The sequence below is a fragment of the Montipora foliosa genome, chromosome 14 (genome assembly GCF_036669935.1).
Source record: "Montipora foliosa isolate CH-2021 chromosome 14, ASM3666993v2, whole genome shotgun sequence".
Taxonomy (NCBI): Eukaryota; Metazoa; Cnidaria; class Anthozoa; order Scleractinia; family Acroporidae; genus Montipora; species Montipora foliosa.
In genome coordinates, this window is record NC_090882.1 from 21,575,106 (window position 1) to 21,587,605 (window position 12,500).

At 41.3% G+C, this 12,500-nt stretch overlaps 1 protein-coding gene across 1 annotated transcript in view; it reads left to right on the forward strand.

Annotated features, from left to right (window-relative positions):
• LOC137984944 (uncharacterized) overlaps positions 1 to 12,500 on the forward strand; it is a 31,590-nt gene that overhangs the window by 4,935 nt on the left and 14,155 nt on the right. The window contains exons 4-7 of the mRNA XM_068832301.1: positions 4,161 to 4,316; positions 4,412 to 4,831; positions 5,914 to 6,077; positions 6,378 to 6,525. Of these exons, the coding sequence (XP_068688402.1) occupies positions 4,161 to 4,316; positions 4,412 to 4,831; positions 5,914 to 6,077; positions 6,378 to 6,525 (888 nt within the window). The remainder of the gene's footprint in view (positions 1 to 4,160; positions 4,317 to 4,411; positions 4,832 to 5,913; positions 6,078 to 6,377; positions 6,526 to 12,500) is intronic.

Below are 12,500 nucleotides of genomic sequence, written 5' to 3' on the forward strand. Positions count from 1 at the left end.
GTGCAACGTGCGGAATACCATCTATCAAGCAGAGGTCACAACATCTCAGTCAAAGCAAACTTACATCGGTCTTTGCGACACATCATTCAAATCACGTTATAGAAACCACACATGTTCCTTTAGAAATGAACGCTACAGAAATTCCACTGAACTTAGTAAATATGTATGGGGTTTGAAAGACAAGAAAGTCGACTATCACATTAAATGGCGGATTGTTAGGCATGCGAGATCCTATTCAAATGTAACGAAGAAGTGTAATTTATGTCTGTGGGAGAAATACTATATAATTTGTAGACCAGATTTGGCGACCCTTAACAACAGAAATGAGCTTGTAACAAGTTGCAGACATGCAAAGAAATTCCTTCTCAATAGCGTAATTATTTAAGGCTTATTTTTAGCAGCTCACTGGAAACAGTTTGTATTGTTTAACCGTTGCTATGCACCCCAGCCTATAGTGAATTGCTACCGTTATTTTCAAAATCACTGTAAAACACCATGTATTCCTTCTTTTTGGCAGTTGCCTGATGATTGCTTCGTGAGAAGCATGAAACTCGGAGTAGCAAATAAATGTTTTTGACCTAGTTCAAGTCTACGTATCTATTCAAAGCTCTGGTAAACCCATTGAGCACTTTTAGCTGATGATCAATTTATCACGTCATTTCATTTTATAAGCTCCAACTTGTTGAGCACTGTAATTGTTTCATCGTCCACTACTATGGAAAAGATCAACTTGAATTACTCTACCAAGAACATTCCACTGCCACCAAGAAATGAATACACGAAACGACTAATCGAAAAAACTGAACATTTTCTGCGGCGATTACGTTGGAAAGCACACTACTTCCTATCCGGGCAATCTGAAACATCAACCAAGGAAACCTATGGATTTAAGTCAAGAAATTCACCCCCAAAGATAAATGAACTGATTCCTTTCGAAGAAGGTATGTTGAAACTAATTCATAACATTGAATTTGATGACAACGCCTCCAAATGCAATTTCCAGAGAACATTATACACCGACATCGAAACAAAAATCAAGAAACCAAATAATCTACTTATTCCTGCTGACAAGACTACAAATTATTATTCAATGAACACTGCAACCTATGAGAAGCTGATTACCGAGAATGTAACGAAAACATACAAAAAGTCATGCCCCAAAGTTATAGACCAACTAAACTCCCAATCCGCCAGAGTAGCTAAAAAACTTGGATTAGACAACCGTATCGAAAAACTTGCAGAGAAAGAAGCTTTCATAACCTTGAAAGATCACAAACCTGAATTTCACGACCATCCAACATGCCGCCTTATCAACCCCTCCAAATCCGAGATTGGTATCATTAGTAAGCGCATTTTAGACGAGATCAACACCACCATAATCCAAAAGACACAAATCAATCAGTGGAAAAATACGACCAGCGTACTGAACTGGTTCAACGCCCTACAGCACAAAGAAAACCTCTCATTCATATGCTTTGATGTATGTGACTTCTACCCCTCTATCACGGAAAAACTGCTTGCCAAAGCACTCGACTTCGCCAATAACTACAGACCCATCAGTGCCGACGAGAGAGAAATCATTTTCCTCTCCAAGCAATCTCTACTGTTTTCCAATGACTGCCCTTGGGAGAAAAAATCCTCTGCCAGCCGATTCGACATAACAATGGGATCTTTCGATGGCGCTGAAACATGCGAACTAGTGGGTTGTTATTTATTGTCCTGCCTAACCAAAAAGTATGGCAACAGCATCGGCCTGTATAGAGACGACGGTTTGGCAGCTTTTAACTCAAACCCTCAACAGATCGAAAGAATCAAGAAGGGCTTCTGCCAAATTTTCCGTGAAAACGACTTAAAGATCACAGTCGAAGCAAACACCACCAAAGTAAATTTCTTAGACGTCACCCTTGACCTCCAATCTGGAAAGCATTATCCCTACACAAAAGAAGGAAACATCCCACTCTACGTTCACAAGAAATCCAATCACCCCCCATCCATCCTAAAGAACATACCGGAATCCATAAACAAGCGCCTCTCAGAAATTTCCTCCGACAAAGAATCATTTGATAAAGCGAAAGAAACCTACCAAGATGCACTCAACAAGAGCGGCTACATATATAATCTAACCTACAGAAAAACAACTCCAGAAACCAAACACCGCAAGAATAGGCCTAGAAACATCACCTGGTTCAATCCTCCGTACAGCCAAAACGTCAAAACAAAGGTTGGAAAGTGTTTCCTCACCCTAATCGGCAAGCACTTCCCAAAATCACACCCTTTGCACAGAATTTTCAACCGGAACACTCTCAAAATTAGTTATAGCTGCATGAGCAATGTAAAAACAATTATCTCCAACCAAAATAAAGCCGTCATTAACAAGTCATCAAATCCACCCGCTCAAACTATCAACACTTGCAACTGCCGTGACAAAAGATCCTGCCCTCTAGACGGAAAGTGCAACGTGCGGAATACCATCTATCAAGCAGAGGTCACAACATCTCAGTCAAAGCAAACTTACATCGGTCTTTGCGACACATCATTCAAATCACGTTATAGAAACCACACATGTTCCTTTAGAAATGAACGCTACAGAAATTCCACTGAACTTAGTAAATATGTATGGGGTTTGAAAGACAAGAAAGTCGACTATCACATTAAATGGCGGATTGTTAGGCATGCGAGATCCTATTCAAATGTAACGAAGAAGTGTAATTTATGTCTGTGGGAGAAATACTATATAATTTGTAGACCAGATTTGGCGACCCTTAACAACAGAAATGAGCTTGTAACAAGTTGCAGACATGCAAAGAAATTCCTTCTCAATAGCGTAATTATTTAAGGCTTATTTTTAGCAGCTCACTGGAAACAGTTTGTATTGTTTAACCGTTGCTATGCACCCCAGCCTATAGTGAATTGCTACCGTTATTTTCAAAATCACTGTAAAACACCATGTATTCCTTCTTTTTGGCAGTTGCCTGATGATTGCTTCGTGAGAAGCATGAAACTCGGAGTAGCAAATAAATGTTTTTGACCTAGTTCAAGTCTACGTATCTATATATATATATATATATATATATATATAAATACTTTAAGAGGAAAAAAGGACGCAACTACATTTCCCGACAAGCCTGTTTCGTGAATCGCTTCACTCTTCGGGGGTTTAAACCCCCGAAGAGTTAAGCGATTCACGAAACAGGCTTGTCGGGAAATGTAGTTGCGTCCTTTTTTCCTCTTAAAGTATTTATTCCGCTCTGCTTTAACGTATTGAGCACTGTTCCACGAGAAAATCGACTTACAGACTCCCTATATATATATATATATATTACCATTCACTTGATAATGACCGAAGTACGGTCGAAACGTGGTTTTTCACCGTTTATTTTTATCATCAACTGTTAAAAACGCCTGAAAATTTAGTTGTACACATGCAGACATACGTATGGGTATGTTGTTTGACATTGCAGACTTACTGGAAAAAAAAGGAAAAATAATCGAAAACTGAATTATGTTATTTTTATGAAACAATCAATTAACTTTTAGGTGTTAACCTTGAAGCAGATGCCTTGTTTTGTGTTTTATGTAATTAATTTAATATGCAATGTAAACTGTATTATTTTGAAGGTATCTCGAACCTGAAGAAATGAATCAGAAAAATCCTGGCTTTTGTCCTACTTTGCTAGGAAAACAGTTATTTGTTTTCCATGTTTAAGGGAAAACACCTATTATCTTCATGAAATGTTTGGGACACCTGATGAGTTATGGTAGTGTCTATTGTCTCAAGCCAAGTATTGTCCATCCCCAAAAGGTTACCAGACAACAAGGCATCATGAAGTCCAATTGACAGGACAATGGAAAGTTTAAGACACAAATAGATGATTAACAAAATAATTTTTTTCAATTACATGTACTTAATCGGTTTTGTCTTGGTGCCTTTACAGAACAATAACTTTGTGTCGTAAGCCAATATCTCAAACAATTTAGCACTAATTTGCTATAAAGGCAAAGGTTCCTTTTAATAATAAAATGATATATCACGTCGTTACATGTTTGAAAACTGTGATTTCATTATGCACTCTTTACGTATCAATAATTAATTTTACTTTTTAATAATCTTGTGATGATTCGTTTTGGGGTCTCCTCTCACCTGGCTCTCCTACTAACAGGTTTCGCAGAAGAAAAAAGCAGTGATGACAGCAGTGAAAATAACTCTAGCACTGACTACTTTGCGGATGTGGAGACATCATCGATTGATTCATCTGGTTATCACACATTATTAAGGTCTACTTCCAAGGATGATATTTCAGAACGTTTTTCTGAAGGTGATCAAATAATCTTTTGCCCATTTTGTGATTGCATAGGCATTCACCCTGTATTATATGGTGAAATGTAACACACATTCCTTCCCTCCAAACAGAAAAGATGAAAGCATCAACCCACCAGTGCATTTCCTCCATTGGCAAGTGGGCATTTGCCGGAAATGATATACTGGTGAAAATTGGACAAATCAGAGAAGGCGTGCAACAAAAGAGTTCTATTTCTATGCTTAGAGACAGCCACTTTGATTTTAGTCTACTCGAGGCGGTTAAAGGTCTGGATTATACACTTGCTTTTCATCTGGCTATGGGCAGCAAAAGCATCCCACGTCATCTGCACACAGCAAATGAAAAGTTTCTAGCTTTGAGAGGAAGCACAAAACCTCAGCCAACAGTATCCTTTTGCAAGTTACATCCTGCTGTAGATGTGCTGATAGAGAGCAGCCTTGTCAAAAACAACAATGACCACATATCAAGGACTGTTGCTTCCAAACAGCATTGTTGGAACCAACTAAATGAAGGTAAAAATAAAGCCATGAATCGAGTCAACACCTTCTTAGAGTTGTTCCTGTTTTGCTAAGAAAGACCCACAATCCCAGCATCCTCTAATGACTCAGTGAACGTGATGATAAGAGAAATTTGCAGCAAACGTATAAGCAAGTGATAGTATAGAACCTTTACAACAATCTGTCTCGGGTCATATCCAAAATTGAGGAAGGTCAGTTTTGAAACAGATGGAGGAAAAATTTTCTTTGTCATTTAAAGTCTTTTTGCCTTCATGTTGTTGTATTTCACTCGTCAGAGTTCTCTGCAAGATGATTCACCCTTCTCTTTTGGAGTGAAGTTGCGTGTAGGGATTAAGCCCTATCTATTATATTTGACGAAGTTGTTAAAGTGCTACTACGACCGAAAAATAATTCTTTTTCTTTGGCTTTCCAAACTATGTTAACTAAACACTGAGTGACCCAAATCTTAAGTTCTGAGTTTAAAAAGACACCTCTTTATTTTAACTGGAATTTTGTTATTTATTGGTCCGCCATTACTAACTTTACAATCTTGAGAGAGCTGGGGCAAGGAGGAAATGACGTCAAAGACTCGCTGGTTTAAGAATGCAATGCATGTGTGCGCGGCTGAATTAATATGCACCACGGGAGTTTCGGGCTTTCAGATTTTTAAACTCGTGTTTTGCATACATAATAAGTTGCGTTTACACGCTGAAATTTTAAGCTAGTGAGTAAATGACGTCACTTTTCCATAGATCCAACCCTCTGTGGTCCAACCGGTCAGTTTTGAACGTGAGTTATGGCAGACCGTGAAGTCCAAACCTTACACTCAAAACAAACAGCCTTTGGATAAAAATCAAAGCTCAAAATTTTGCCAATCAGGTGTTAAGCGAACACGCTTTCAAAATCTGAAGAAAAAAAGGAAATGATTTTTTTATCATAGTAGCACTTTAAAACAATGACAGTGTATACGTTGAGCTTTTGATGCATTTTTAAGCCCTTGACAGGGGCTTTTTCGTTTTATAAAGTAGTTGGTTTGAATAAGACAGCTAGGACCATTGCAGAGAACAAGTAGAATTTTCCTTTTTTCTTAAATTCAGATACTTTTGCTGAGCATTGTTCTCAAGTTCCAATTGAGAAGGCCATACCAGTGGAGTGGATATCATCCGACATTTCAGTGAAACAGTTTGGTGCACCCACACATTGGGACTTGTGGGTATTAACCTCTGCATTCCGACCAACGGGAAAGACCTTATTTGTTTATGTAAGTGAAACTCCTCATTGCGATCACTTGTTCAGTCGTTCATTGCTGGAGGAAGACGGTATGCACGTGAAAAAGGAGATTCGAGTATTCGTGGTATTCCTGTAAATTTGCAATGAACTTTGTAATCATGAAATGATAAATGTTTTTCTTATATCTCTTTTCTATTGGTTTGGCCTTACTTGGCCAAATGTTTCCAGGTGTTTGTCAGATGAGTATGTATAAGCATTTTCTACATTGAGAAGCATTGTGTTGTGCTTTTAGGCAATCAATTTTAACTTGAAGTGCCTCACATTTTTTTAGTTTGCTGACAGGAGGGATGCCTTACCCTCCATTTGTTTCTTCGATGATGAAGACTGTGAATCACAAATACACTGCTGGAAATGGAAAAGAAGTGGAAACAATTCATTAAAATTCACGAAAATGCAGAAAGCAGGAGAGCTACCTCCAGGTGTGACACATTAGCGATCTTTTAATCTTGTTAAGAGTTTATTTCAAAGCCTGTAGTTTTCCAAGAGGAGCCTGCATTCGTAATTTTCAATGTTGCTTGCTATTGCGTATGCGCAGCACGTATTTGGGGAGATCCCAAGTCTCTTTTAACGCTCTTCTTTGGACTTCCATAAAGAATGAATGGAATGCAAAGGACGTAAATTCACGCAGAGCGGCTTAAACTGCACAAATCTATATAAGGATAACATTATAATGCACATATGATAAGACTATTACCAATCCTTTGGCTCTGTCGCCCGCACTTCGTAGCCTTTGATTACTACTAGTAACTAGTTTACCTAAATGGTAGAAATGCTGCCGAGGGGAACGTAGATGTTCAGTTATGCTTGTGGTAATTTAACGACGGTTCGTGCGTGTTTTACTTTCTTTCACATTTATTACAACTTGAACATGGCCGCTACACATGGAGCCGACTAATTAACACAATGTACATGTGACATGTAACGCGTGACCTATACTGTGCCATCCCCCTCTTTACGACAATGCATAACGTAATAGAGATCTTCAATGAGCTGATACTAAATCGGTGTTCATATAAAAACTGTAACATGCCTTGGTTATAGGACCTAACTTTAATAAGGAACAATGGCGCTCTTCAAATGTTCAGTTCGACCTAACGCGAAACAATAGTGCTCGTTTAAATGTTCAGCTTATCTGGTGGTTTCACTGTTCTCCTGGATCTGGTCCTGTACCCGCCACTTTTCTCTGGGTGCAGCTCGATCCTTGCAGGGGGTCTGGGCTCTGGACTGTCTCCTGGTGGTTGATCGTCTGCCCTTGGGGGTGGCTCCACGACCCTGGATGGTGATGGTGGTCTCGTGACTGCAGTAAATACTTGGACTGGTGTGGGACTGTGTGCACAGGCACTTGTTGTGTCTGGCCTGAGGTGCGACCTTGTGCGTCGGTATACACCATCTGTGGTGTTGTTTTTGACGATAAGCGATCGAGGTTCTTTCGCTGCTCTCAGGACGGTTCCTTGTTTCCAGGTATTGGTATGGTGGTTAAGTATCCGTACGAGCTGGCTAGGGTGGTGTGGTTTGAGGTTGGGCCTGCTTTCTGGTTATAATAGTGACCATAGCGGTCCTGCTGGCTCTTCAACTGCTCCTTAACTTGCCCAGAATCAGGTGTAAGGCTTGCACAGTTGGACATTCTGAACCTTCTATTGGTTAGTAGCTCTGCTGGTAACTTCAGGTGGTGCTCAATAGGTGTGGGTTGGTACACGATAACAGTGCTCGGTAGCGATCTCCTCACACTTTGTCAGTATGTTCTTCACTGTCTGTCCCATGTGTTCAGAGGACTCATTTGCTCATGGATAATGGGGGAACTGGTAAGGTGCTTAATACCACAGGATTCTGTGAAATCTTTGAATTCCTTGGAGCTGTACTGTGGTCCACTGTCGGTAAGCAATTGGGCTGGAATTTTGTGTTTTGCAAAGATGCTCTTAAGGTGTGTCACTATTGCCAGTGAGGACGTGCTAGTGAGCTTTCTGATGACACGAAACGTGCTGTATTGGTCTGATAATAGCAGGTATTCATAACCCTTGAATTCAAACAGGTCAGAGTTCAACCTCTGCCAAGATTAGCTTGGTGGCTCTGGCTGGACAATGGGCTGTCTCTGCTGTTGGCGCTGATGTCCTTGGCAGGGGTCACATTCTTTGACTAGGTTGATAACATCTTTAGTTAGACCGGGCCAGAAGATGGATGTCCTAGCTCTTAATAGGCATTTTTCTTGGCCTAGGTGTCCTTGATGGATAATGCTTATCATCTCCCTACGGAGACTTGGTGGTACAACATTTCAACATCCCTTCAGTATGAGGCCATCTTCAATAGTTAGCTCTTCGCAGTCCAGTAGTCATAGAGTTGCTCTGGGCATTTCTCTCGTTTGTCTGGCCATCCTCTAAAAATCGTTTGTCTCAATCTGTTTGGGTGGGGTCACTTGTAGTCTCCTCCCGGAACTGCTGCAATAGTGCTTGTGATGCAGGGAGTTTGTTTGTGACAATGGATGTCAAGCTGTGGTAGCTGGTTATTGGCTTCTGCAGGCTGAGGTGAAACTCTCGACAGTGCATCTGCAATTGGTACGTCAGTGCTTTTGACGTAAGTGACGTTTACGTCATATTTAAGTGCTCTCAGTACAAATCTTTGGATTCTTGCTAGGCAACTGGATAGTTTCTTTCTAAAGATCGTTTCCAGTAACAGTAATACGTGTTCTTCTTAACGCCCTTACTCGCAGTCGGAGACTGAATTGCTAAGGGTGTGGCTCAACGAGATCGGACCAAAGGAGCTGTGCTGCCAGTCAGGCGCTCGGCCCCTGAACATGACCCATGTATGACCTAGGAGCACAGCACCACAGCCTGATGGAATAGGCCGGGAGTCGATGTTGCTGAGGGAGTAAAACCAGAGTACCCGAAGAAAAACCGTCGGAGTCAGGTTGAGAGTGACTGAAACTCAACCCACATACGATCTCAGGGCCGAGAGTTGAACCCAGGTTGCAGAGGTGGAAAGCACGCTTGATAACCACTAAGCCATCCTGACTCCCCTAAAGTGGCCTGTGGTCTGTTTGGATAGTGCAGTGTTTGCCATAAATAAAATAATGGAATCTCTCAAGTCCCCATACAAGACCTAGTACTTCACTCTCAATGTTACTGTACTTCTGCTCTGTTTCGGTGAACGCCTCTGATGCATGACATACTGGTTGACCGTTCTGTAGGAGGATGGGACCAAGGTCCTTCAACGAATTGACTGCAGAGAATGCAAGTTCATGCTCTGGGCCCCATATATACGCTACTTCCTTCTTCGTGAGTTGGCAAAGGGGTGCAGTAATGGTGGCCAGGTGAGCTGAGTACCTTGTAAGGTAGATGACCAGGCGCAAGAAGCTCTGTAGGCTCTTGAAATCTTCTGGGAGTCGCATGCTTTGTATGGCTGCTACCTTGCTGCTGTTTTGTGTCACTCCTTGTGGGGTCCAGTTGTGTCCAAAGAAACGGACCTCCTTGCATTGAAATTTCAGCTTCTCTTCATTGAATACGATGCCCTTCTGTCGGGCTCGCTCCATCAGGTTGGCTAAATTCTTGTCACATACCTGCTCTGTGGAACCAAAGACGGAGGCATCATCTGCTATGCCTGTGACGCCACTGAGGCCTTCGAGTGCTGAGTCAAGCTGTTTCTGGAATACATCCTGGGAAACAATGAGGCCAAAAGGTAGCCAAGTGAATCGGAACCTTCCAAAGGGGGTACCAAACGTAGTAAGGTACGAGCTGGCTTCAACCAGTGGACGTACCAATACCCTTGGTTAGCATCTACTAGGGTAAAGAACTTGGCATTACTCAACTGGGTCACCACCTCATCAATTGTCTTGGTGTAATGCTGTTCTCTCTTGATCCATTTATTTAGTTCACGTGGGTCTAGACAGACTCTCAGCTTTGTAATTTCTCCCTTATCGTTAGTTGACTCTTACAGGACAGTGCTATTTACCCAGTCTGTGGGTGTGTCGACCCACCCTGGTAATTACACCTAACTCTAGCATCTTGTCAATCTCTTGTCTATAGAGCTCTCATAGGTTGACTGGTACTGACCGTGGAGGGTGGACGATAGGCTCTGCCGAAGGTTCAAGGGTTACGTTATGCCATTTCATATGGAATTCTCCTAATCCATCAAAACGGTCTTGGAAGTCAGTGAGGAGTTTCTCTTTGGTGAGTGGAGTGTACGATCTGTCACCTGACTGGTTGCTGGTTGGGTGATTGTACTGATTGGTTGCCTCTTTGCTCTCCAGTTTCTTTGCAAGGTTGCAGTTAATTTCACAAGTTCTAAGTCACTGCAAGTTTTACACCCCAACTTTGGTGGGCTAAGGACTTCGGTAACTTTGAAGGGGACTGCCCTTACATCTCCTTTGTGGTGTGTATACAACTGACAAGAACCAAGGTTGTCTATATTGTGTCCTCCATAAGTGGTGATTTTGCACTGGGTGGACCAAGTTGCCTCTGCCTAGGGTCTGTTACTACTTTCTCAAGATCTTGCATAGAAATTACATTCATCTCTGCACCTGTGTCAATTTTGCTTGTAATTGGTGTGGTGTGCCTGGGTGGTATGGTTTAGCAGTAAAGTGGATTTCAATCAGTGCTTTGGTGCGGTCATGGTGTGACTGGATGCTGTCAATTTGACCCGTGCAATTGTTTGTCTGCGAACAGTGTTCTGCAGTTAATGCTCCTAAGAAGATATTTTCATCAGGGTCAGATTCCCCTGGGTTGTTGCTTCACCATGGAGTGCATTTGCACCGGAGGGTTTCGTTTTGAAGCACATGTGTTGGTAGTGTTCAACTTTATAACAGTTAAAGCACTTTGAATTGATTGCTGGACATTTCCGCTGGTTATCATGAGGTGCACCACCACATCTCCCTTATCCGGATTTAGATTTGTCAGTGTGTTTAGGTTTTTTCCCTTTGGGACCTCCTCGCCCTTTTCCAGGTTTTCTTTTTGACTGAGTTTTGCCCTTCCTGAAATCTTTTTTGTCAAGGAGATTAACTTGATTGTAGTTTGTCATGGCAGCTAATTGCATCTTAGTTGCTTCTTCTGTGAGTGCGATTTCTCTAGCTTTCTGATGGGTTAGCTTGTTTCCTTCTGCAATACACTTCTTTCGTACAGTCTACTCCAAACACAAGTGCATCACACAATAATTCATCATTCATGTCGGCTGGGTAGCAACTATTTTGAACCAGCAGTTTCGCTTCTCTGAGAAATTCGCCAAAGGGTCGGTTGTTTTGTTTCAAGCTCTGGAGGTAAAGCGATTCAATATGTAATTTGACTGGGGTTTCAAGTGTTCCTCCAGTCGCATCCGATATTCAGCTAAGCTTTTTTGCTCCTCTTCGGACAATTCCCATGTGTTGAACGCATCTAATCCGTAATCTCCCGTCCAAAGAAGTAAATATTTGCATTTCTGTTCATTAGTCCTCTGTTTCAGAGGGCCTTCGAAGAGTAATTCGCACTTTTGCTTGAAGAGTTTCAACCTTTGTGCCAAATCGGGGCCCGGAGTCCAATCGATTTTTGGTAATTGGAAACCAATTAAATCGCTCATTTCTCCTTGCTTTAATCCAGCTTGTCGCTAAATCAGTAAAAAGTAACTTACAGTTTGTTGCTTGCGAGTCTTCGGACCTTCTAGTCACATCCCAGTTCTGACACCATGTTTCACTTTCTTTCACATTTATTACAACTTGAATATGGCCGCTACACGTAGAGCCGACTACTTAAACTAATGTACATGTGACAAGTAACACGTGACCTACACTTTGACAATGCGTGGAATTAAAGGGAGATTTTAATAGGTCTTGAGCAGGGTCGGTACAAAACCTGGACCCCCAACTTGACCTACTCGAGAGAGGAAAGAAAACAATAGACAATTTTCACAGTGTCGAATTCTAAAATTAAAGTCGCAAATTCTTTTTAATCTTTATGTAAAGGAGGTTGAAGGTGACCTAGAATTAAATCTTTTTTTTTTCTTCAAGTTTCGAGTTTCGAGTTTCGTTTCGAAAATACAGCAGTTTGAATTTCCGAATTGTCACCTTTATAAATCTCAGCAGTTTGAGCCTTTCAAGTACATTAGGAGATGTGTTCGAACACATGTATTTTCTCATGAGCAAAAAGTAAGTGCTTTCATCGCAAAGTGAACACCAGATATTTTCATTGATTACCAGCCGCCATATTAGTGCACCACATGGCATCTCCATACAAAAATCTATAAAGTTGCATGAAATGCTTCGACAAATCACTCAGAAACGATGTACCGCACAGACCTGAGAATTGGTAGTTTAAGGATACGAGAAGCGAAGTGCTCTATGATCAACAGCGTATCTTAAATCCTCCGTTTGTGCATTACCACAATTCCTTGCACCTTTGACCACAATCCCTTCCATTTCAAAGAAAAATGTGTTGTT